Raw genomic sequence first — 24,765 nt, forward strand, 5'->3', positions numbered from 1 at the left:
GAATATGTAGCAAAAATAATTTTTGGCAACAATACAATATGTGCATCATTGGCTTTAGTGACACATATCTCATTCTACATGGAACATAATCATATAGATTATCATATAAACCACATTTTGTGTGCTTGTTATTTATACTAATGGGATTTAGGTTTCAGTAAGATGCCGTGGTGCCCAGCTAGAGAGCAGCACCTAGCAGCTCAGCTCAAAGGTTAGCAAAATTAGGCCTAGTTAGGATGATATCAGGAATCTAAGAATTGCAATTTAGATTGGGAAGTTAAAATATCTACAGTGACATCAGCAAACCAATTCTGTATTGTCAATCAAATCACATGCATATTTCTATGAAGGCAACTGGAAGTTGAGTTTGAATATTTTTTTTTACCTAGAGATTACTATTTCTGATAAACACCCCCCCCTTTGTTCTTTACTACATCTCTACAATTCAAATGATTTTATTTTTAAATCCCTTTCTTTTGAAATGTGTGTTTAAGAGCTTCTGTGCTATTAGCAATACAGTAGACCCTCTGGTCACGACCATAATTCTTTTTTTTTTTTAATTTGATTTATATGCCGCCCTTTTCCGGAGACTCAGGGCGGCTTACAATGCGTTAAGCAATAACCTTCATACTTTTGTATATTTATACAAAGTCAGCTTATTGCCCCCACAAACTGGGTCCTCATTTTACCTACCTTAGAAAGGATGGAAGGCTGAGTCAACCTTGAGTCTGGTGAGATTCGAACTTACAGTAATTGCAGACAGCTGGTGTTAATCACAATGCTTTTAGTCTGCTGAACCACCAGGCCCCAATTCGTTCCTGTATTGGCAAGTTCCCTAAGCTAGTGGGAGAATTAATTCCTACAAGATATGTTGATAGATATTAGCACAGGTAGTTTAATATTTCCCTCAGTAGTACTCACTATCTGTGCAATGGAACATTGTCCTTATAGAGGAAGGATTCAAACATATCATCACAGTACCTTTGCTGAGGAAACACATTTTGAAACATCACTAAAACACCATTAATTGTTAAACAGTTAGAAATGACTATAAATTGAAAGCATATAGTGTCTATAAGCAATTCATGCATTTCCTCTTTTAAATAAATCCACTTTAGCAATACTACTTACATTCGCAAATGTTAGACCAGGGTTTTTAATCATAGTTTATTAAACCGTATTTGGCTGGTTTATCTGTTAAAAATCTAATGTCTGAATTTCTGCGTAGCCAATAATGAAGAACTCTGCTTTAGCTTTTTGTGGCAACTAGGCCAGTGCATTTGAGAAAAAGAAATATTTGTATATAAGATCTGACTGCCCACCTGCTTTCTTTCATAAGCACACAATGTTCCCTCATCTTGCTGCTGTATGTTTTTAAATTAAAAATAAAGCTGAAAACCATGGGAAGTCTATAGAGTGAATAGCATTCAAGGGCCAAGTAAAATCTAATGGTGCCATAAACTAAAACACATCAAAGAACACAATACAGTCCTTTTTAAAGTTTATTTTAGAAACTGAGCAAGCATCATCTGGGATTGCTCACATGAAACACCATCACTATAAAAACCCATTACAGGATTGAAGTTCAGTGAACCAGAACAGAGTGCCAATGGGGAAGAGGAAAATTTATTTTCTCTGCTTTAATACCAGTTGTTTGGTTACATCACTCAGGTAATATTGTAGGAGGAGAGCCAGCCTATGCATTAGCAAAAATTCAGTATTCTTGTAGCACCTTTTCTGAATAGCAGATTTTATTAAAAAGCACAGACTTTTTATGAGCTGCACTCGCTGCATGTAATTTGGTGAGCCATAGCTCAATAAAGTTAGGCCTTTTAATAAAATGTGTTAGTCAGAAAAAGTGCTATCAGACTTTCCAATATGATGATGTTCAATAACTTTGGGCAAAGGGTTCATTTTTCAGTGTTTAAAGAGAATGGCCAAGTCAATATACATATACTAAACCAGATATTGCAAGTTACAACCAATCTGTACTTCACACAGAAAATCAGTTTCCAGCACTGTCATCTTGCAACATTCTTGCAACATTATAAGTAATTGGAGAAGGTCTGTGTGAAAAGAGATACACAGCAACACACATGGCTAATTAATTATTATTCCTTGTATATATACAAAACTACATACACCAAATCACTATCATTACATTTTGATATTAAACTATGCTATAGCGAGAACTAGTCAAACATGAAATGAAATTTGTACATACAGCTGCTGCATGCACAAATGGTGTAATATTCAGAGCCTGGGGCATATTTTCTTTTGAAAATTACATGAAAGGCAAATAAGACATTACTGAAAATCTTCTTTCTGCTTAGAAACTGTATAAGCTTTAGATGCCATCTACCGCAGTGACGTTAAATAAAAATGCTTACTTTCAATACAGAAAACTGCAAAAACAGCAAGCAATCTTACAATACATTCTTTTAATAAACTCAAAAAGGTTTACAAGGCAACATTATTCAAATTACTGTATCACAGTCCCCAGAAACATCACACTGTATAAAGGTAGTGATAAGGAGAAATTTCTTCCAGTTAATTGCTTTAGGTGCTCTTCTTCTCATCGCCCAGTAAATTTATTGCAGCTTTTTTAACTAAAAGAAGGAAAGAAATCCATTATTTTTAACAATATTATAACAAGGTAACTCAAAATTATTGTTACATTTACATGAGTAGAAACACCAAATTATGTTCAACTCCTATGGGACAACATTGACATTTCCATATAGGAGTAGAAATAATGAAGAGAGAGTGGAATGGAGTAGTCAACATACTCCATGTCTAACTAAAATGGAATTATTTCACCCTTTAATACAGAATTCTGTACTGCACTGTATAATTAAACAACTTACAAGTATTCAACATGGTGTAATCAGTATAAATTACAAAAGATAAATATATTTGCATATTTAATTAATGTACTTGTTCTTAATTTCTTGGATAGGTTTTTTTTTTTTTTGGCTGCTACCATTTGCGAAAATGAATACATAGGATAAGTATCCCAATCTTCCTCCATGACAATTCTACTTTCTTCTGAAATTTCACTGTCTACAAAGTCTATAGTTCATTGCTGCAGACCTAATAGAGCAGGCTTCCTCAACCTAGAGTTTCTGAAATAATTTTCTTAGAATGCCCAGCCTATGAAATGTATATGAAATCATATACATCTGGAGAAATAACGTTTTCAGAAGGGCTGGTATGGAGACTTGGCTTGGAAAAAATGACCACTGAGTTTTTCAACATACAGTACCGAATTCTGCACTTACATAATTCAGAAACAGACATACTTCCTCAAGGCAAATCTTGTTATACAATTGGGTTTTTTTTTCTGATTAACTTCATTAAAATGGTGTATTAATACATAATTATCTACAAAATAGACTTGTTTGAAATTGGCCTTGCTGGCCTCATCTTACCTTCCTTGGTAATGGTGTCTGTTGTCTCTCCAGCTTTTTCTTTTAACTCCTTCATTACGTTATCCAACTTAGCCTCATGCTTCAAGAAGACAGGGCGGATAATTCTGTGGTAAAGGAACTCTGCTCCATTTGAGGGACTTGGGGCCATACACCACACCAGAAAGCCACACTGTACAAACAGAAAGAGCAAATAAGAAACAGTGGTATTTACTGTAAATATCAGTAATCCTAATGCTATAGTTTAGGCATCTTCCTAGACTGAAGTTCTCACTGTGATTAGTTTTAGCAGTGCCTCCTCATCTCATCTGCGATATGAAGATAATAATATCTTACACAGAGACTATAACAATGTAAATAATTTTAGTCAATAAAGCAATACAAATATTGTATGGGTCCTGCATACCACTGTAAAAGACATTAAATGTACTGCAGATAAACTCTACTGTACTTGTTTTTTTAAAAAAATGGGAACCCAGTCTAAAACTCTTAGATTTTCATCAGTTCATAAACTGGAAATAAAGGAAAACTTAGTGTGATTACTTTTTGCACTAATCTATAATCCTAGGGCATGAAGTGGCCTAGCTGGTGAAATATGCTATCTGAGTTTATTCTCCAAAACAATAGCAGTAATTCCTGAAATTTGTCCTTGCATCTCCTTGTGAATTAGAACATGGGAAGAAAGATTTAGAAAATCAATGTGCCTGCTTATGACACATCTATTAATAAAAATAATTTTAAAATAAAATAATTTCTCCCTCAAATTAGGTTTCATTTCTTGTGACTTGATGGACACAGCTGTGTGATTTCTTGGCAATAATATAAAAGTAATTTGAACTGGCTTCCCTCAGATATGTACATAATTAGGAGAATAAAATCTTCTAAACGTAAAGTAGCAAAATAAGTTTCATGCATGTTTCCCCAAATAGACAGTTGCAAAATTTGCAAAATTTCACGCTTTTTCCAATACTGGGGCATAGCTTAGGTTTAAGAGAAAACGGCCTGTAAAGCAATGGTCCACTATTTTTCTGGCACCAGGGACTGATTTCGGAAGAATAATCTTCTACAGCCCAAGGGGGAATGGTTTCATGTGCAACCTAGATGTGCAGATAAAGCTTCGCTCACTCGCCCACCAATTGCACGGCCCAGTGCCTAACAGGCCACGGACTGGTACCAGTTTGTGGCCTGGGGTTGAGGATCCCTGCTGCAAAGCACTTTTAACAATTGCAAAATGTCGCACCCCCTTCTGCAGTCATGTGTTCATGATCTGGGTGCATACAGGACTACCTGTAATTTTAAAATTGTCCCAATATATAAATGCAACTACAAAGCAGACTAATACTAAATTTTGAAAAAGTGATGTTTAAAAGCAAATGGAAGTTTGCACGAATTTATTATTCTTTTATGCATGAAGAAATGCTGTTATCACATTGTTGCTTAGATATTATCATTATTCTAGCCAATAGGTTTTGGTTTAAGAAGCATCTTCCTATAAGAACCAAGACTTAATAAGTTGGGAAACTAAATCACAGTTGGAGATCAAGTTCATTGTATAAATTAGAGCTACTTTATAAGCTAAGATTAAGCTACATTTCACTATAGTCATTCCACCATCCAAGCTTATCTTTCACATTGTGATGCATGTTTCTTGAGAGAGGTATATACATACAGGAAGCAGAAAACTACAAACCTTCATCAAAAAGTAGAATGGGAACCAAGACAGAAAGAGGTCAGAGAAAAATTCGGCTATGCTGAAGATTCCATACACAACCCAGTAGGTCAGCCACTGTGTATCATCATCTTTGTTAGGGCTTTCGATGGCTTTGATGCTGAAGGAACAAATAATCAGGAGATAAGCCACATCAAACATATGGAACATAAACCTGGCCAATTTTCTACTCCAAATAACCTATTCTACGGCTGTGTGCTTTATATTCACATAACAACTATGGGACTCACTTAATGACTGGGGCAAAAATGGTAAAAAAATTGGGTCCAGTTATATAACAATTTATTTAACTGCGTTGCATAGCAGCTGAAATTCTGGTCACAATTGTGGTCATAAGTCAAGGACTATCTGTGTATAGTTAAGTGAATAGTTAAGTGTAAAACTGTTCAAATGCACTAGTCCTCTGATGGCAAACCTATGGCACACGTGCCACAGGTGGCATGTGGAGCCATATCTGTGGGCACGCGAGCGTTGCCCTAGCTCAGCTCCAGTGCACATGCGCACGCTGGCCAGCTGATTTTCGGGCCTTCCAAGCCCATCGGGAAATGGGCCGTTTCCGGCCTCCGGAGGGCCTCCGGGGTGGGTGGGGAAGGCTGTTTTCACCCTCCCCAGGCTCCAAGAAAGCCTCTGGAGCCTGGGGAGAGCAAAAAACAGGCCTGCCGGGCCCATTGATAATACTTTTGCTGTCACGTGCCAAAAGCGGGGGGAGCACGGGTGGGACATTGAATTATGGGTATGGGCAAGCACATACGCAACACCTCCTCGCTCCCCCTGCTTTTGGCACATGACGGCAAAAAGGTTAGCCATCACTGCACTAGTCAATTTCAATGTAATGAATAGATAAGCAATATTGATTTGATTATTTATGATGAAAGATTGATAGAATTAATGAAAACTACAACATAATGAGCTCTGGAGGGGGAAATGGAAGAAACAGAAACAAGTAAAAAAAAATTAGACCAAAGCAGAATGACTATAGGAAGATAAACATTGCCGCTCCCATTGCATGCTTACTTCCAACATTCTTTCATTTCAATTTTATCCCAATCACATAGACTCATAGGATTGGAAGGGACATTGGAGCAGTGGTGAAATCCAAATATTGTTACTACTGGTTCTGTGGGCATGGCTTTGTGGGCATGGTGTGGCTTTGTGGGCATGGCAGGGGAAGGATACTGCAAAATCTCCATTCCAACCCCACTTCAGGGGAAGGATACTGCAAAATCCCCTTTCCTTCCTCACTCCTGGGAGAAGGATATTGCAAAATCTCCATTCCCACCCCACACTGGGGTCAGCCAGAGGTGGTATTTGCCGGTCTCCAAACTACTCAAAATTTCCGCTACTGGTTCTCCAAAATGCTCAAAATTTCCGCTACCGGTTCTCCAGAACCTGTCAGAACCTGCTGGATTTCACTCCTGCATTGGAGGTCTTCTGGTCATGGGCCTAATACTTTATCTTCATGGAATTATTTTCTCACTTAATTCATCTGCCACGGAACTTATTGCCCTTGTGTATCTGTGAAATATCTCTGCATTGGAAAAGTTTTACGTATACAACAGCAGGACACAAAGAAGTCTGTCATTGGCTGTTTAATGCAGTGGCCCCCAACTTTTTGGGCACCAGGGATCGGTTCAATGGAGATTTTTCCACAGACCATAGGGAGTGTGGTTTTGCATGCTGCCTGCATCCTGCGGATGGGGCTTTGTTTGTTTGCACGGCCCGGTTGTGGGCATGTTGCGGCCTGGTGCCAGTCTGCACACTGGGGGGGGGGGTGTTGGGGATCCCTGGTTTAATGTATTAATGGAAAAATGTAGTATAAGACATGCTGTGTTGATATAAGTGACCAGTGCAAAAAAAGTGCATAAAATGGTGTGGCCACATAGAATGGATAAGGGAATGGTTTGAGAGGAAAGAGAGAGAATGGAGGTGATTAGATAATTAACAAAAAAAAGGAGGGTTGAAGTTTTACATGAATTGTAATATGGATGTAGTTGAAATAAGAATGGTGTGCAAGGTTAGAAAAGTATAGAAAAATATAGCCAATGGTACTGATATAAATTAGATATAACTACTTCATTTACTTTTTCTTGTCTCATGCCTTTAATTTCTTTGTCTATTGCTTCATACTCTGTTTCTGTGTTTTACATACTGTAATCTTAGTATGATAGTTATGCATGCAAATATGTATACTTGTGCTATCCATTGCACAAGAATAAATATTATTCTTGGTTATTCTGCTTGACAAAGGTATATTTGAATTCAGAGAAAAGATTAAAAGCAACACATGAGGAGCAAGACTACAGTAGGTATGACTTCCATCAGAAGACTGTGAAGTTGACTTGCAATGCATGTTTCAACTACAATAGAAAAACATGTGGTTTCAATAATGTAAAATAGGTGGAAAAACCAGATTAACTGGTTTTGGTGCCAGAACTGCTAAAGGGATAAATAAAATAACAGTAAGAGAACAGTAAGAGTAAAGCAGCAGAAACAGAAGCATAATATTTTGTTGTTAATTACTAGTATGATTCAGTATTTTGACACACCATCAGTCAACCTATTTTGATTAAAGCAGTTATGGCTTTAATTACAAGCTCTTGAAGAAGCCAGAAACAAGCTAGAGTTAGCATTATTAATAAGAAAAAAATATCTGTAGGATATGTTTCTTCGACCAATTCTTAGTTTGTTTTCCCACCTTTTTGGCCAGATATTTAGGAAAGGAACAAAATAAAATCAGAATTATGCCAGGAAACTCCAAACAAACCAGGCAACTCCTTTTATACTATATGCTCAATACTACAATACTAAAATACTACAATACTACAATCAGTAAGGCAACAAGAAGCCATTGTTTCAAATTATGATTTACAGGCAGCCCTCCACTTATGATTCATTTAGTGACTTTTTCAAGTTACAACAGCACTGAAAATTTTTCACACAACTGTTGTAGCATCCTCATGGTCATGTGACCAAAATTTGGACACTTGGCAACTGGCTCGTATTTATGATGGTTGCAATGTCCCGGGTCATGTGATCACCCTTTGTGACTTTCTGACATGCAAAATCAATGGTGAAGCCAGATTCATTCTACAACTATGTCATTAACTTAACAACTGCAGAGATTCATTTAACAACAGTGCCAAGAAAGGTCACAGAATGGGGCAAAAATCACTTAACATAGGACTACCTGTATCATCCTAAAATAAACAATATTTATTTGGTCATCTTGTTCTAATATTATTCTCAGCCAAAAACAAGCCAACCACATTATGGCATAGTGTAATTGTGTGAATTGAGTGATTCTGTCAACAGTAAGCAGCTGCAAATAGTCTAACAAAAAGCATATATTGCACAAGACAGCAAAGGGTAGATTTTTCTACTGAAAATGAGTAACTATTGAAGGCAGATGAATATATTGAATAAGGCATTCAGCTATATTTCCAAAATTGGTAGCAGACTTTTTTTTCTTACCATATTTATATTGACAGGCATACTATTCAAAACAGACAAATGAATAGATGCCTGGGGAGGAATTTCTAAATTCAACCTGAACGTCTCACTGAATTTGATAAAAATCCAGGGAACCTTCAGGATTGGATTTAGCATTATCCCCCCTAAGTAAATAGAGAATATCCACAACTCTCCATTGACTTATTATACTATGTGCTAATGACTGTTAGCAGAAGAACAAGGGGAACAAGTGGGAAGTGGGAAGATGGGGGACTATACATGTATACCTAAACAACAAATTGCTCCCATATGAGGCAACACCAAAATACCTGGGGGTCACCTTAGACAGGACTCTGTCTTTTAAAAAACATATTCAGAATATGGCTGCCAAGGTTAACAGCAGAAATAACATTCTACAAAAACTATGCGGAACAACTTGGGGAGCTTCAGCCCCAACTCTTCGATGTGCAGCCCTTGGGCTTTGCTACTCTGCAGCGGAATACTGCGCACCTGTATGGGTAAACAGCTCACATACAGGACTTATTGATGTTCAACTCAACCATACGATAAGGCTAATTACTGGGTGCATAAAATCTACACCTAGTTACTGGTTACTAGTTCTTAGTCACATACTTCCCCTGCACTTACGACGACAAGAAGCTCTCATTTGGGAGTATAGTAAGATCCTGTTAAATTCCTCTCTACCCATTCATGGCTACATTCCTGATCTCTTAAGATGCCAATTAAAGTCAAGAAACCCACCACTCTTGACAGCGCTTAAGCTGTTGGCCGATCATCAGAACACCACACAAAAGTGGATGGAAGCGTGGAATAGCTATTCCCAAGATATTTCTGAGCATATTAATCCTAATAGTATACCTCCAGGATTTAATCTACCTCGACACATATGGGTGACATACAATAGAATTAGAACGACTCATGGGGTGTGTGCCAACTCCTTGTATAAATGGGGAAAGACACCTTCAGCACAATGCGATTGTGGGGGCCGCTGACAGACTATCCAACATATAGTGAGGGAATGCTCTAACAGAAGGTATCCAGGAGATTTTAGGGACTTCCTCTGCGTAACAACAACAGCTACTGACTGGATTTCCAAACTCGACATTAAACTCTGAAATGTTATTTCTGTTTTCCTCTTAGGTTTTCTTACTGCTCTTTTTCTAATTGTTTTAACTGTTTTAACCTGTAAAATGAAGTGTTTTAATATTGTGTGTGACCAGCCATACGCTAAATAAATAAATAAATATACATGGGAGAATGTGGATCGCACCATGACTGGTTTTTGGTTTTTTTTTTTGCTAAGTGGAAGATAATTTAGCTTGACAAAGGAGAGAAAGGAGAGGAATGAAAAGTTAACACAGATAGACATTATACGTACACACACAGTCTCTCTCTTATCAGAGAACCTGGAAAGAAAGCAACAAAGTTCAGAGTTGTATTAATAAAAAAAGGTTTTGCTTCTCTAAAAGGAAAAGCCAAGTTAAAACACTATACCCTATCTTTAAGTTTGTCAATTTCTACTCTCCTATCTCATCTGCATCTGTTTTAACTCACTGAATAGATATTTTCCTATTGTGTGAGTGAGTCATGATAGGCAAGGTAATTGGTACACATAGTCTTCAGTTAGGTCACTTATTCAAAAGCTATTCAACATTCTGATGGTGCTGAACAAGGAGAGTTACAGATGGACCTCAAAGTGATGGCTGTTATCCCAATTGCAAATCATGTCCTTCCAAAGTTAGTAATCTTATATTTCTTCATTCGATCCATTCTTTCATCCACATCAGTGCTGCTGCCTGATAATATAATTCCCAATTCGGCAGTCCAAATCCTCTCCTTATTCTTGCATCTTGTAGCATCTTTATATTAATTCTTGCCTTTTTTCCCTGCCATATAAACTTCCTCATTATTTTTTTTATGTATTGAAAATAAGTCTTTTCAATTTTTATAGGAATTGTCTGGAATAAAAACAATAACCTCGGTAATTGATTATTGCTATTTTTCCCATAAATGATAGTTGCAAAATTTTCCATTTTTCCAAGTCTTTCTCAATTTGTCTTTTTAATTTATAATAATTATCCTTTTTTATTGTTACACATCTTGAAGTTAATTGTATTCCTAAGTATCTCACTTTTTTCACAATTTGTATATCCAATTTCTCCCTTTTGTTTTTTTGTACTATTTTTTACCAAAATTTTTGTTTTTTATTTATTTATTTTTAAACCTGCTACGTCTCCATATTCCTCTATTTGTTCTAATAATTTGGATCCTGTTTTTTAGGGTTCTTCCAAGATAAATACTAAATCATCCACAAAGGCTTATAGTTTATATTCCTCTTTCTTAATTTTCATCCCTTGTATTTCTTCATTTCGTCTTATATTTCTATTTAGCACTTCTAGAGTCAATACAAATAACAATGGGGATAATGGGCATCCTTGCCTTGTTCCTTTTGTTATCTTAACTTTTTCTGTCATCTCTCCATTCATCATTACCTTAGCTGATTGTTTATCATATATTGTTTTTATAGTATTCATAAATCTCTCCCCAAAGTCCATTATCTGTAATTGCTTTATAATAAACTGCCAATTCACATTATCAAAAGCTTTCTTTGCATCTAGAAATATCATCACCATTTGTTTTTCTGGATGTGTCTCATAATACTCCAACATATTCAAAATTATCCTCATATTGTCTCTAATTTGCCTTTTAGGTAGAAACCCGTTTTGATCCATGTGAATGAATTCATTTAATAGTCTCTCTAGTCTATTCGCCGCTATTGAAGAGAAAATCTTATAATGAAATCGGTCTATAGTTTTTTATAAATTGCAAATCTGAATCTTCTTTAGGTATAAGTGTTACACAGGCCTCTATCCAGGAATCTGGCATTTTTGCTTTTAATAAAAGTTCATTAAATAATTCCAGCATTGCATTGCTTAACACCTCTTGAAATGTCTTATATAGTTTCGCTCGTAGTCCATACAGTAGGCCATTCCCATTTTTTTGTTTTTTAATAGCTTCTGTTAGCTCCATCATTGTGATTCTCTCTTCTAACATCCCTTTGTATTGTTCGGGTATTTTAGGTAGGTCTGATTTTTCTAAAAATTGTATTATCTTCTCTTCAGATATCTTCTCTGGATAATAGAGATTTTCATAATAATTTTGAATTATTCTCTTCTTTTCTTCACCTCTATAATGTATTTTCCCCTTTTCATCTTGTAAGTTTTCTATTACTTTCTTCTCTTTTTCTTTTTTTCTTTTGTATGCTAACCATCTTCCCGGTTTATTCGCATTTTCAAAAAAATTTTGTTTAGATGCTCTTAATTCATGATTTGCAATTGGGATGGCATGCATTTTTATGGTATGGTAGAAGTAAGATACAAACGTATTTTCATAGACACTATGTAAGAAATGCATTGTTATTAGTGTGGGAGAAGGATAGAGATAAATACTATGTGAAAATTCCAATATGATTATCAACAATGGAAGCATTGATACACCCAAATATGGTTAATTTTAGAAATATTTTTAGATATAAAGACTTACTTACAGACAAGGGGGAATTGAAAGGGAAACAAGAAATGGAAGAACAAGGGATTGTGATAGACTGGTACACACATATGCAAATAGAAGCAAGGTATGAAAAAGATGCAAAATTATATGATTTTTACTTAGAAATGACAGATTTGGATAAGATACTCATGGGAACAGAGATAAAATAATTTTAAAAATCTATAGCTTCCTGTTTAGTATGGAATTAGAGGAAGAACAAGTAAAGGAAACAATGATTGCTTGGGCAAAAAATTGTGGATATTCAATTGAGCTCGATAGATGGCAACAGTTATGGGAAAGGAACTATAAACTAACAATGTCCACTGCATATAAAGAGAATCAATATAAAATGTTTTATAGATGGCATATGCCTCCGGAAAAATTGGCAAAAATGTTTAAAGATAAATCAGCTAAATGTTGGAAATGCCATCAAATACCAGGATCTTATTATCATATGTGATGGACATGCCCAGAAGCTAGAGTCTATGGGAGCAGAATTAAGACATGGTTAGAAGAAATGATCCAACAACATATTGATTTAAAACCTGAGCTGTTCCTATTGGGTATACTACCAGAGAAAATTAGTAAAGGACTTCCGGTGGCACCGCTGACGTTGCTGGAATCTCTCTCAGAGCGCCAGCCGTGATCTTGTAAAGCCGCCCTGACAGCGCAAATCAGCTGTCCAGCGGCTGGAAAACCTTTGCCCCGGGAGAAGAGGGAAAGGAGAGTAATCTGATGGGGGTAGAGCTCCCTGAAAGCCCCTGAAATAGTTTTGGGGGCTTGGAGGGTGAGAGCTCCCCAGGAAGTCCGGTGAAACTCCGAGATCCAGGGCGCTTCTGCTTTAAGCAGAAAAAAAACGTTGCAACCACTTCTGCAATCTTTACTGAGATCTAAGTTGATTATCTATGCAGACAGAGTGAAGACAGGAGAACAAGTAACAAACCCTTAATTCCACGCTTAAATTGCTACTTTTTGAAGCTGCTTAAAGGAGTGAAGAAAATGGCGCTTGTGCTTAATAGGGTGTGAAAATGAAAGTTAACTCTTGATAAAGCTGTTAACACCCACTGCTGTTGCAGTGTCCCTACAGTAATTTGATCGTGATTTGAGTTCTTGGCAATCAGCTCCCAATTACAATAGTCACAGTGTCCAGTGGTCATGTGATCATCATTTGTGACCTTTACTGTTGGTTTCTGACAAGCAAGTCAGAGCCTTGATAGTACAGTGGTTTAGTGCACCCTGTTATTAACACAGCTGCCTGCAATTTCTGCTGGTTCGAATCTCTCCAAGGCTCAAGATTGACTCAGCCTTCCATCCTTTCTAAGGTAGGTGAAATGAGGACCCAGTTTGTGGGGGCAATAAGCTGACTTTGTATAAAATATACAAAAGAATGAAGGCTATTGCTTAACGCATTGTAAGCCGCCCTGAGTCTCCGGAGAAGGGCAGCATATAAATCAAATTAAAAAAAAAAAAAAAGCAACTCAGTGGAGTAAGCAGCAAGAGGTTGCAAATGGCAGCCACATAATGTCCCACCTAGCAACCGGAACTGAAAGTGTTGGAACTGCTGTTGTTAAGTTGATGTGGTCACATGATGCCATGTTTTATGACCACATTGCTTAGTGACAGTTTTTGGTCCTATTTACCATAATTAATCAAGCACTACCTGTTATTTTTTTTCTTTGATTTTATTATTGTATTATTTCAGAAGTCAGTAACAAATGCAGACAACTTCCACCAATTAAGGCATGGCAGGCATAATAGGATGTGTCTTTCTCTAGAAATCTGCCCATGTTGTGGATTGTGAACTGATTGTCCCTACTCTGGCTCTCCAATTGAGCATCTTTCAAGTTTAAAAATAATGCAAAATAAATACATGGGAGAAACCACTCCCAAAATGAGGAAGGCATATTTTGCATCTATTTGTACAACTACCTAGGTCTGTAGAATGAGCAACTGGAACTTACTAGTTGTTGGACAACCACTCTTACTTCATTAGAAGGGGAAGTGTCTGAAATTGACAAATACAGAGGAAGTGGTAACCCTCTGCTTCTCCAAATGAAATGCTAAATTCTGCTCTCAACTCCTCTCAATGATCCCTGGAGGGAATGTGCGTGTGGAAAAAAAAAAGGGTAAGGGTTCTGAAAGGAACACAGGAAGTATAGGACTAATGAATAGAATAGAATAGAATAGAATAGAATAGAATAGAATAGAATAGAATAGCACAGCACAGCACAGCACAGCATAGCATAGCATAACAGAGTTGGAAGGGACCTTGGAGGTCTTCTAGTCCAATCCGCTGCTTAGGCAGGAGATATACCAGGGATGTCAAACTCAAGGCCTGGGGGCTGGATCCGACCCGTGGGATGCTTAGATCTGGCCCGTGGGGCCGCCCTGGTAACAGTGAAGGACTGGCCCACGGTGCCTCTGCCAGTGAAAACAGAGCTCGGGAGGGCTGCATGTGGTCTTCCCGAGCTCTGTTTTTGCTGGCAGAGGGTTGCAGGATGCTGTCGCAGCCGAAACTGAAGCTCGGGAGCCCATTTTCTCTGGCAGAGCACTCAGGTCACCACAGGCACCCCCGACACAAGTGACATAGAGCTGGCGACACCCAGCCCAGCCCCCCAAGGTCAAACACAATCCTGATGTGGCCCTCAATGAAATCAAGTTTGACACCCCTACCCTATACCATTTCGGACAAATGGTTATCCAATCTCTTCTTAAAAACTTCCAGTGTTGGAGCATTCACAACTTCTGGTTAATTGTTCTGTCAGGAAATTTATCTTTAGTTCTAAGCTGCTTCTCTCGTTGATTAGTTTCCATCCATTGCTTCTTGTCCTGCCCTCAGGTACTTTGGAGAATAGCGTGACTCCCTTTCCTTTGTGGCAGCCCCTGAGATTTTGGAATAATGCTGTCATGTCACCCCAGTCCTTCTTTTCATTAAAATAGACATACTCAATTCCAGCAACTGTTCTTTATATGTTTTAGCCTACGGTCCCCTAATCATCAATCACAGGACAATGATTGGCTGAGAAAAGACCATAATAAGAGAGGTTGGCCTGTAACTTTCAACACTTCTGAAAAACATTAATAGTAACCTGAGTTTCCCTGCAAGATAATGAGTGGTAAAGTGTAATAGATTTCACACACCTTGAGGCTGTCCTTGGTTAATATAGGAATAATACAGGAAATGCATGTGTCATGTTAGTACTGGAATAACAGTTTAACTCTGCTTTCTCAAGAGTCGGATACAAGACAACAGCAATCTCAAGCAAATAAGAGAGGAAATTGCTACTATCAAGGCATGACATACTGTGGTTAACAGTGATGGGACAAGATATAAATTGGAACTTTTTGAATTTTTTCTTCCTTCTTCCCCTTTATGTTTTGAAAAATTCAGTCAGCAATATAATTGTTTCTTTACAGGAAGATATCATCCACATTTCCAGTACTTCCAAGTACTCCCTTTCTTTAAAAAAAGTGAATAAAATAAGTTTTATGCATGAAATCACAAGAGCAGAAAATGATACCTGAGGGAGAAATATAATATGAAGAACTACTAAAATTAATTAATTTGAAAGTGTTTTTACTTTAAAAAAAATTAATCAAGAACAGGAACTGTTTTTGTCCTCAAGAATTTGCCCAGTATAGTCAGCCTTGAATGTAGGTGTCTATGGAGATTCTCTGTCATCCAGGTTATGGTGGTCCCAAAAGTGCTTTTTCAAAAGGCAACTGGACTTTTTTTCCCCCTTGAAGACATTTTGCTTCTTATCCAAGAAGTTTCTTCAGGTCCAAGAAGCTTCTTGGATGAGAAGCAAAATTTTCTCCAAGGGAAAAAAAAATCCAGTTATCTTTTGAAAAAGCACTTTTGTGACCTTAAATACACTTCAGTACTTCAGATTAAGTCTTTTCCAGCCCAATCAGAGATGTTAGTAACTAAATCTGACACAGCAACACTCTTATTTACTCAGCCAATCTCCTGCCCTTGTCTAATTAAATGGTGATTTTGCCTACCTTAATTTCTGAGATGCTGGGCAAAAAAACAACCTTGATAAATGCTACCTATTCATGTAGCCATAAGCTATTGTCCTCCTTTTAACAGATTTATGATGCCTACAAAATATTCTATGAGAGCTATGCAACGTTTCAAATTTAATTTCTCACAGTTGCTTCAGAGCAAATTGAAATGCTAATGTAACACCTGTCTGTAATGTTTTAAAGCAGCATCTTTTTTCAGGATTACATAGCTACCCAACAAACAACCTTCATGACTATATAATTACATAAGCAATCTGAATTATATTTTGGGATTTTGGAGGAAAACTCTGTTGATCCATATAAAAAACAACAACAAGAAGACTGGACACCAAAAACTGATCCAGAGATATTTGCGTTCAATTTGCATTCATAGTCGGTTTAAAACTGTATGAACAGTCCATATGCTGTATCACATTTTGCCTATTTTAATATGTGTAACATTTTGCATATGAAAAACCCAATGGTTATCCATTTTTCCATTCTACCCAAACATTCTTTGCATGTCATGCATGCTGCACTTCTTCACCATTTGTCCTCATTGCTGTGATACTTGAGATGACTGTTCCATGTTTATGCATCTGGAAAAGCAATTTCAACAGACCTGTCTTCCCAAGATGCATTATATCCTTGCTGGGAGATCAATATTTAATAAGTCATAAAGAACCCAATGCATTCTATTGGATATTCACCCCTTTTATTTGTATGCAATTTTTACTGACTCATTTCTTCTACATTCTTGCACCAATGAGTTAAATTTTAATGGTTACCTTTTACAGGAAACGTGCATTTCCAACCACAAAATACAGAAGTTATTAAACTCTGAACAGAAAGTAGTTTATCTGAGGGAGGCACTATGATAAGTACAAACTTTTCAAACAGTTTTGAAGCAGCTTCGAAATGTTGCTGTGAGTTTTTTAGTGTTTTATCAAAGTATTACAAAACAGGTCTATGAAACAAAAGAAATTAAGATATAAACTGGGAGGAACAAAGGAGATAAAATTGATTTCCATAGATGTGAACTGGCAACATTGAGAAGTATTACATTAAAAGTATGGATTAGCTAATCATTATATAATGAACAAATCAAACAAACATGTGCATGAGAGCTTGTATTCAATAAAGGCACAGATCTGATCCACGTGACAAAGTAAGCAATATTGTGGCAAGGTGAAACTGATTGTCCATATTGAGATCACGGAGCAAAATTGGTTAAGCCATATCTGTACTCATGATCTCCACTTATCTAATCCAGCCAATGTTGTCTTAACACTAAAGCAGCTGTTGTTCTCCCAGAAAACAGTATGTGTTGCAGGAATAATCAATGTTTTTCTGTCAGTTCTGGGCTACCTTTCATTCTTTGCAGTTTTGTTTTTAAAGGAGCTAAGGAGGAATGCACACATGCAGGTTTTCTGTAAACCATTATTATAATCAAAATGGAAGTTAGCAAAACACAATGCAGAGATGACATAATGCAATATAGCGGTGGCCTTCAAACATATTTGGCAAGAGTGATATGAAATACTCCATTAAGATCATTTCTTCATTGAAAGGTGACTTTATGTGGGATATTTCCATATATTTTTGTGTTTGTTAATAGCAGCAAGAGTGTACATTTAAATTGACTTCAGTGCTGGAGGCAGAAGAATTTAGTTCTTTATTTGTGCTATTTAATCAATTTAAATCTATTATCCTTATAGCAGAACAACATATATATGGACTCATACGCTATCTGGCTTTTTTTCTACCATCACAAAATGCGGCTTCAGAGTATCATCAAATAATTACCATAATGTATTATTAATGTTTACCCCTTGCCCCAACACCTTCCTAGCCCCGATTCCAATTTTAGATATTTTTAAACAGAGTCTCAGTTACAGATCTCCTATGTTCTTCTGAACTGAAAATCTGGATCATCAATAGATGGCAACAAAGACATGAAATCCTGAACTCTTAACTAGTCCTACTTAGAATGTACTATTTTTTTAAAACAGGCAATACAGATTATATATCATTCAAATGTCCCACTATTTCTAACTATTGCTGAAGTGCTGCAGTGATTTAGAAACTTAAGAAAAATACAGGTCTCCAAATATTATTTAAAGAAATGAACCAAAACTAGAAATGGTAGTGAAATGCTAGTTTTAGCCCTTGGGTGGGATTCATACATGCAAATACATGCTGGACAATATTCAAAGCTGAATATTTTTCAACCATCTTAGAAATAGCACAAAAGAATTGAAAAGCTCTGCCTCTAATGTCTGATCTGCACCAGCAATTTCAAATACTAAGTTCTTATACCATACCGCAGCAGTAAACAGTAGATATCCCCACATGAAACCATCCTGAGGTTTCCTTTACTACAGGACTCCTTATATTTAAATAAGCGAAATGCAGTCTGAAATTGTTTCTCTCCACTAATTAGGGCATCCTAACATCACATCCTAACCAACTTCACTGAAGATAGTGTACATTTTCCAATCCTCCCAGGAAAATTATAGCATGATGAGCTGTAGCTCTAACTGTAATTCAAATCAGCTGCTGAAAACATTCAGCAGCAACCTTCAGTCTTGTTCCTTCTGAGCACATGTAGATTCCATAGTAAGAGATGGAATACACAGAAAAAGACACTATCACAATACCTTGGTTCTTCCCCTCATCTTTAGTCTATGGCTGGTTCTAACTTTGCAGCAACATGCAAAGGACTACAATCAGGCCTGCAGTTAGCATCTGCATCCAGTCTTCCCATTCCCAATCTCTAAAATACCCCAGGCCTATTTCAAAAGTAATCTGGCAAATGCAATCACTGCCTGGGAATAAAAGCCCAGTTTCCACGGTGTAATGGTTTGCAAACTATTGGCAACCAAATGGATGAGAAATAATATTATCTTTCACCTGAAACCAACTCCCAGCATGTAGCAAGAGAAGGGTTAGCTGCCAGAATACTTACGAGATATATGCAGGATAACCAAATCCGATCAGGTTGCACAGCAATGATGCTCCATAGCCAATAACCAGATAAATAGCCAGCACAGCACTAATGGCTGAAAGAAAAAGCAGAAAGTCAATCCATCAATCAGGATGCAGACATACTAGGATGGGTGGGAAACATAATAGGGGTCCTGTTACAGAAGCAGAGAGGAAATGGAAAAATATTTCCATAGGGCCAAACTTTCAGCTCACTCACTCTTACCAAATGTTACATTTAGGATGAAGTCAGCTTGCCATTTACCTACAGATTTCAGATAGGAGACATAGGAAAGGGGACAAAACAGGAATGTAAGAAGGAGCTAACCTGCTATACTAAAGGGATACATGCCAGATGAGAGAGGAAATCAAGACTTCAGTTCATCCCAGACAGGTCAGCAAGCCAATTACTATCCAGTGGAGTAACTCTTCTCCCTCTCCATTGTTTATCTACAGATATGGTTTTCCTAAAACTACTGAAGGGAGTTCTATTTCCTGAGGAACTGATCCCATTTATACTTCCAAGCCCTTTCCCCCCCACAAGAATGCTTAGGAGTTGCCCTGAAGGGACAACTGTAAGGGAAAAAAAAAATCATCTGCTGTAACCGGAGCCCTGTCAGCCAGGCTATTATTTCATCATTCAATATCCCAGGAGCTTTGGCCAGCATTCCTCCCAACTACCCTCACAAGATGCCCTGCAAGATTATCAATAAATATGCAAGAAAGAGGTAGGTGCCAAGGAGGTCCAGAAGCTCCAAGTATACCTGTACTTGAAGCTTCTGGACCCCTTTGACTTACAACAGTTTACCTAGTGATAGTTTGAGATTACAATGGCATTGAAAAAAGTGACTTATGGCCATTTTTCACACTTACGACAGTTGCAGCCTCCCCATGGTCACACGATTTACATTCGGGATGCTTGACAACTGATTCACACTAATGACGGTTACAGTGTCCCCGGGGTCATGTGATCCCCTTTTGCAACAAGCAAAGTCTTTGAGGAAGCCAGATTCACTTATCAACCGGTTTACTAATTTAGCAACTGCAGTGATTCGATGTGGCAAGAAAAGTCGTACAAGGGGGAGGGGGGCAAAGCTGACCGAAGAAATTTCTCTCTCAGCAACATAAATCTGGGGTTCAATTGTGGTTGTAAGTCGAGGACTACCTGCATGCCACCATCTCGGTTGTGGCGAGGTGGAGGATAGCAGTCACGTTCTCACTATCCCCTAAGGGTGCAGCGGAAGAACAAAACAAGCGGAGAGGGGAAGGCTGCGTACTTAAGACAAGGCTGGCTGGCTAACCTTCCCTAACTGGAAATATCGCGTCAGTCCTTGCAGCATCTCCCACAGACCCATATTGTCCCTGGGCCAGGGGCTGGAGAAGGGAAGAAAGACTTCAGAGCCGAGCCAAGGCCAACATCTGCGAGTAAACCAAACAAACGTCCACCAAGGCGAGGCTCGTCTTCCAGAGAAGCCTCCATTCCTACTCCCCTACCCACCATTAGAGAACAACGAAGCTTCTTGCGGGCCAAATTCCCCCTGCAAAGGCTGGGTGGGGGATGAAGCTTGAACACTCACCGATGGCGACGTAGGACCTGCTGACGCCGGTCTTGCTCTCGATTTTAGCCAGCACATCGGTCAGGCAGTTCTTCTCGCGCAGGAACTTGTCGAATCTCTCCCTCATGGACGCCGTCATTGCCCAAGACCCTTGTGGCGCGGCTGTCGTTTTTTTTTTTTTTTTGCTTTCGGCTCCGCTCACGTTTCGAGAGCTTGATCCGCCGGAGCAAAATCCCCGCAGCGGAGCTTGACGCTTTCTTCGCCTTTCTCGCGCGGAACAGCCCAGCCGTCGGCCTCTCGCCTAGTAGGTTTGGAAAGGAAGAGCGAGAGAAAAGGGAGAAGGGCGACGTCACTGCGTGGGATCCGTGTGCGATCGCGTCAGCACTGACACGGCCAGCCTACCCACCCATCGTCCTCCCCTCCTGCCTCGGGGCTGCGATTTTTGCCACACCCAAGAGCGCCGCCAAATAATGCCCTTGCGCCAAGAGCGAGCGAGCAAGCGGGCAAACGGTCGTGAGGGGACCGGCAAGGCAGCGGCGTCCCTTCCCTGACTCGGACCTTTTGGCTCTTCTTGCAGTCGCCGTCCGAAATGCTCGCGAGCTTTAGCCTCATCCACACGCCCTCGAGGCTCCGGTGTTATGATGGAGGCCCCTCACCACACAGAGAGGCTGGACCAAAGTTGCTTTTTTCCGATGGAAAACATGGGTGTGTGTGTGTGTGTGTATGTGTGTGTGAAGCTTCTGATTCGCACCGGAGGGATGTGGATCGAAATCCCGTCTATCCTGTATCCTGTATCTATCCTGTATGAAATCCGTGCAAGAAAGAACGCAGAAGCAAAACATGATTATGGTTGATTTTCAGCAGGGGGCTGTCTTCATGTGGACATTTGATGGTAGTGGCGGTGCCGTTTTCCTTCATCTTTAATTCCACAGCGTTGCCAGAGTCAGCAGATCTAATTTTGCCTTGGGGAGGCGGTATTCAGGGTGCAAAGTGCACATAACCGTAACTATTCTGTTCAGAAGATGCTCAAAGGTGAAACGACAATCGAATCAAGACTACCTTTTGAAGTAGGCTTATGCGCAAGACACAAATATTGGAATTGGGCTCTAGCACTGAGTTCTGTTGATCTGGATAGAGACTGGAGCACTCTGAACAAAAATAGCATAGTGAATTATTGCAGAAAGCTGCAATACCAAGCTGTAGTACCAAACCTTCTGCTTTGGTACTACAATAAAGGTAAAGGTAAAGGTTTCCCTCACACATATGTGCTAGTCTTTCTCGACTCTAGGGGCCAGTACTCATCTTCGTTTCAAAGCCGAAGAGCCCGTGCTGTCCGAAGACATCTCTGTGGTCATGTGGCCTGCATGACTAAACACCAAAGGCGCACGGAGCGCTGTTACCTTCCCACCAAAGGTTGTCCCTATTTTTCTACTTGCATTTTTTACGTGCTTTCGAACTGCAAGGTTGGCAGAAGCTGGGACAAGTAATGGGAGCTCACCCCGTTACGCAGCATTAGGGATTCGAACTGCTGAACTGCCAACCTTTCGATCGACAAGCTCAATGTCTTAGCCACTGAGCCACCGTGTCCCCTTTTGGTACCACAATAGTTGATTCCTAAGAAAGCATCTGAGCATTTGTGGAAAACAGTTTTGAAACATGAGAGCTGCTACCTGGTGTGCTGCCCTCTATCCCTGTGGTGAGAGAGATGACATAAAAATCTTTGTGTCATACTGTCAATAAAGAACAAGGCAAACAGCATGGGTAAACAGCCCATGTTAGAATTTACCTTGTGACAATAAAGGTGTGTGTGAAACATAATTACTTCTAAAAGTAATTATTCTATAAAGTAAATAGTAAAATGCACCACAATCAAATAAAATGACCTAATATATGAGTGCTCCTGTTTTTAAAGGGCCATGGTTTTTGCAGATCTTTTCCCCATCTAGTTATAAGAAGAAAAAAAACTTAAGGAGTTAATCAACAGTGGAAATATTCACATAATAGGAATAATTTATAGGTCAAGTTCGCACAATATTGTAAATCTCATAATGGCTAAACCTGATGTATGAAACACACATGTATTTATTTCAAATGCTGTTAAGCTCCAACAGCCAAGTAGCCAAAATCCCAATATCCAGATTTCAGTATATTGCAGTTGTTGAATGGCTAAGCCTATGTAGCATGGAAGATTGGGACTTTAAAATTTCCTACCAGTGAAGCCCTCCAAGTCTTGATGTGCTCATTCTAACAGTAATGCATGATATAAGGCTGTAACAACATGTGTTTTTTTCTGGATACTGAAAAGAAAAAGTGCAAAAAACACAAACTAATTTCAATATTGCTATGTCCTGGCCATGCAGCATAGATGCATGGGATTAGATTATGTAGTTCTTTCCTCTGCAGACAGACCACTTACATTTTATTTAAAAAGACAAGTAACCTGTGAAATCCCTTTTTAACTTTTGCTATGAAGATGCAAATAATCAATGTTAGTACATTATCAATTATGAAACTTTTCAGATCACGGTGAAATGACTGGCAACTTTTAAAAAAATGCAATGCAGACATGTAATGGATCTCATCTATTGCAAATGGGGCGTTTTGTTTTGGAGAAGTTTTGGTATTACAGACAAGATTATTGTAAAGAAAATAAGTATCTCCATGCCCAAGTTGAAGAATGGGTGAAATCATACAGTTTGCAAGTTTGTAAAGAAATAATGGTAAAAGATCAGGGGTGAAATCTAAATTTTTTTGCTACCAGTTCTGTGGGCGTGGCTTAATTAGTGGGCAGAGCTTGGTGATAAGGTGACTGGGGGGCGTGGCCAAGTCAATGTCACTTCTTTGCCCTTTTTTAACCTACAAAACACAACACAACACAACTGGCTCACTCACAATGTAAAAACAGCTGTGCTAGACCCAAAATGGCCCCTGCAACAAGCAGGAACCTCACACAGCCACAAAAAGCCCAAAAAACCAACTTTCACACTTCACACACACAAAATTCCACATACAGCTTGGTGAGATTTTGTGTGTTTGTGTAGTTAGAGTGAAACACTACAGAAACACACTAAATCTCAGAAAGCTGCACAAATATTACACTGCTCAAAAAAATAAAGGGAACACTTAAACAACACAATGTAACTCCAAGTCAATCACACTTCTGTGAAATCAAACTGTCCACTTAGGTAGCAACACTGATTGACAATCAATTTCACATGCTGTTGTGCAAATGAAATAGACAACAGGTGGAAAGCATAGGCAGTTAGCAACGCATCCCCAATAAAGGAGTGGTTCTGCAGGTGGTGACCACAGACCACTTCTCAGTTCCTCTGCTTTCTGGCTGATGATTTGGTCACTTTTGAATGCTGGCGGTGCTGTCACTCTAGTGGTAGCATGAGATGGAGTCTACAACCCACACAAGTGGCTCAGGTAGTGCAGCTCATCCAGGATGGCACATCAATGCGAGCTGAGGCAAGAAGGTTTGCTGTGTCTGTCAGCATAGTGTCCAGAACATGGAGGCGCTACCAGGAGACAGGCCAGTACATCAGGAGACGTGGAGGAGGTTGTAGGAGGGCAACAACCCAGCATCAGGACTGCTACCTCCGCCTTTGTGCAAGGAGGGACAGGAGGAGCACTGCCAGAGCCCTGCAAAATGACCTCCAGCAGGCCACAAATGTGCATGTGGCTGCTCAAATGGTCAGAAACAGACTCAATGAGGGTGGTATGAGGGCCCAACGTCCACAGGTGGGAGTTGTGCTTACAGCCCAGCACCGTGCAGGACGTTTGGCATTTGCCAGAGAACACCAAGATTGGCAACTTCGCCACTGGCGCCCTGTGCTCTTCACAGATGAAAGCAGGTTTGCACTGAGCACATGTGACAGACGTGACAGGGTCTGGAGACGCTGTGGAGAACGTTCTGCTGCCTGCAACATCCTCCAGCATGACCGGTTTGGCAGTGGATCAGTAATGGTGTGAGGTGGCATTTCTTTGGGGGGCCGCACAGCCCTCCATGTGCTCGCCAGAGGTAGCATGACTGCCA

General features: G+C 39.1%; 1 protein-coding gene across 1 annotated transcript; it reads right to left on the bottom strand.

Moving 5' to 3' along the window:
- Positions 1 to 1,488: 1,488 nt before the first annotated feature.
- Positions 1,489 to 21,532, bottom strand: REEP5 (receptor accessory protein 5). The gene is made up of 5 exons (XM_034432768.3): positions 20,748 to 21,532; positions 19,154 to 19,247; positions 5,119 to 5,257; positions 3,432 to 3,600; positions 1,489 to 2,609 (listed from the first exon to the last, which is right to left on the bottom strand). Exons 1-5 carry the CDS (start codon positions 20,863 to 20,865, stop codon positions 2,560 to 2,562), a joined length of 570 nt encoding a protein of 189 aa, XP_034288659.2. The 5' UTR covers positions 20,866 to 21,532; the 3' UTR covers positions 1,489 to 2,559.
- Positions 21,533 to 24,765: the final 3,233 nt, after the last annotated feature.

The sequence above is a fragment of the Pantherophis guttatus genome, chromosome 2 (genome assembly GCF_059756535.1).
Source record: "Pantherophis guttatus breed Tessera chromosome 2, ASM5975653v1, whole genome shotgun sequence".
Taxonomy (NCBI): domain Eukaryota; kingdom Metazoa; phylum Chordata; class Lepidosauria; order Squamata; family Colubridae; genus Pantherophis; species Pantherophis guttatus.

What these genes read in the sequence shown, in the direction of transcription:
- REEP5 (XM_034432768.3), bottom strand. Translation starts at nt 20,865, where the DNA reads ATGACGGCGTCCATGAGGGAGAGATTCGACAAGTTCCTGCGCGAGAAG. An exon ending in CAGGTCCTACGTCGCCATCG is followed by an intron (nt 19,248 to 20,747) that starts GTGAGTGTTCAA and finishes TTTTTCTTTCAG; the next exon opens with CCATTAGTGCTGTGCTGGCT. An exon ending in CATTCTACTTTTTGATGAAG is followed by an intron (nt 3,601 to 5,118) that starts GTTTGTAGTTTT and finishes CTGTTTGTACAG; the next exon opens with TGTGGCTTTCTGGTGTGGTG.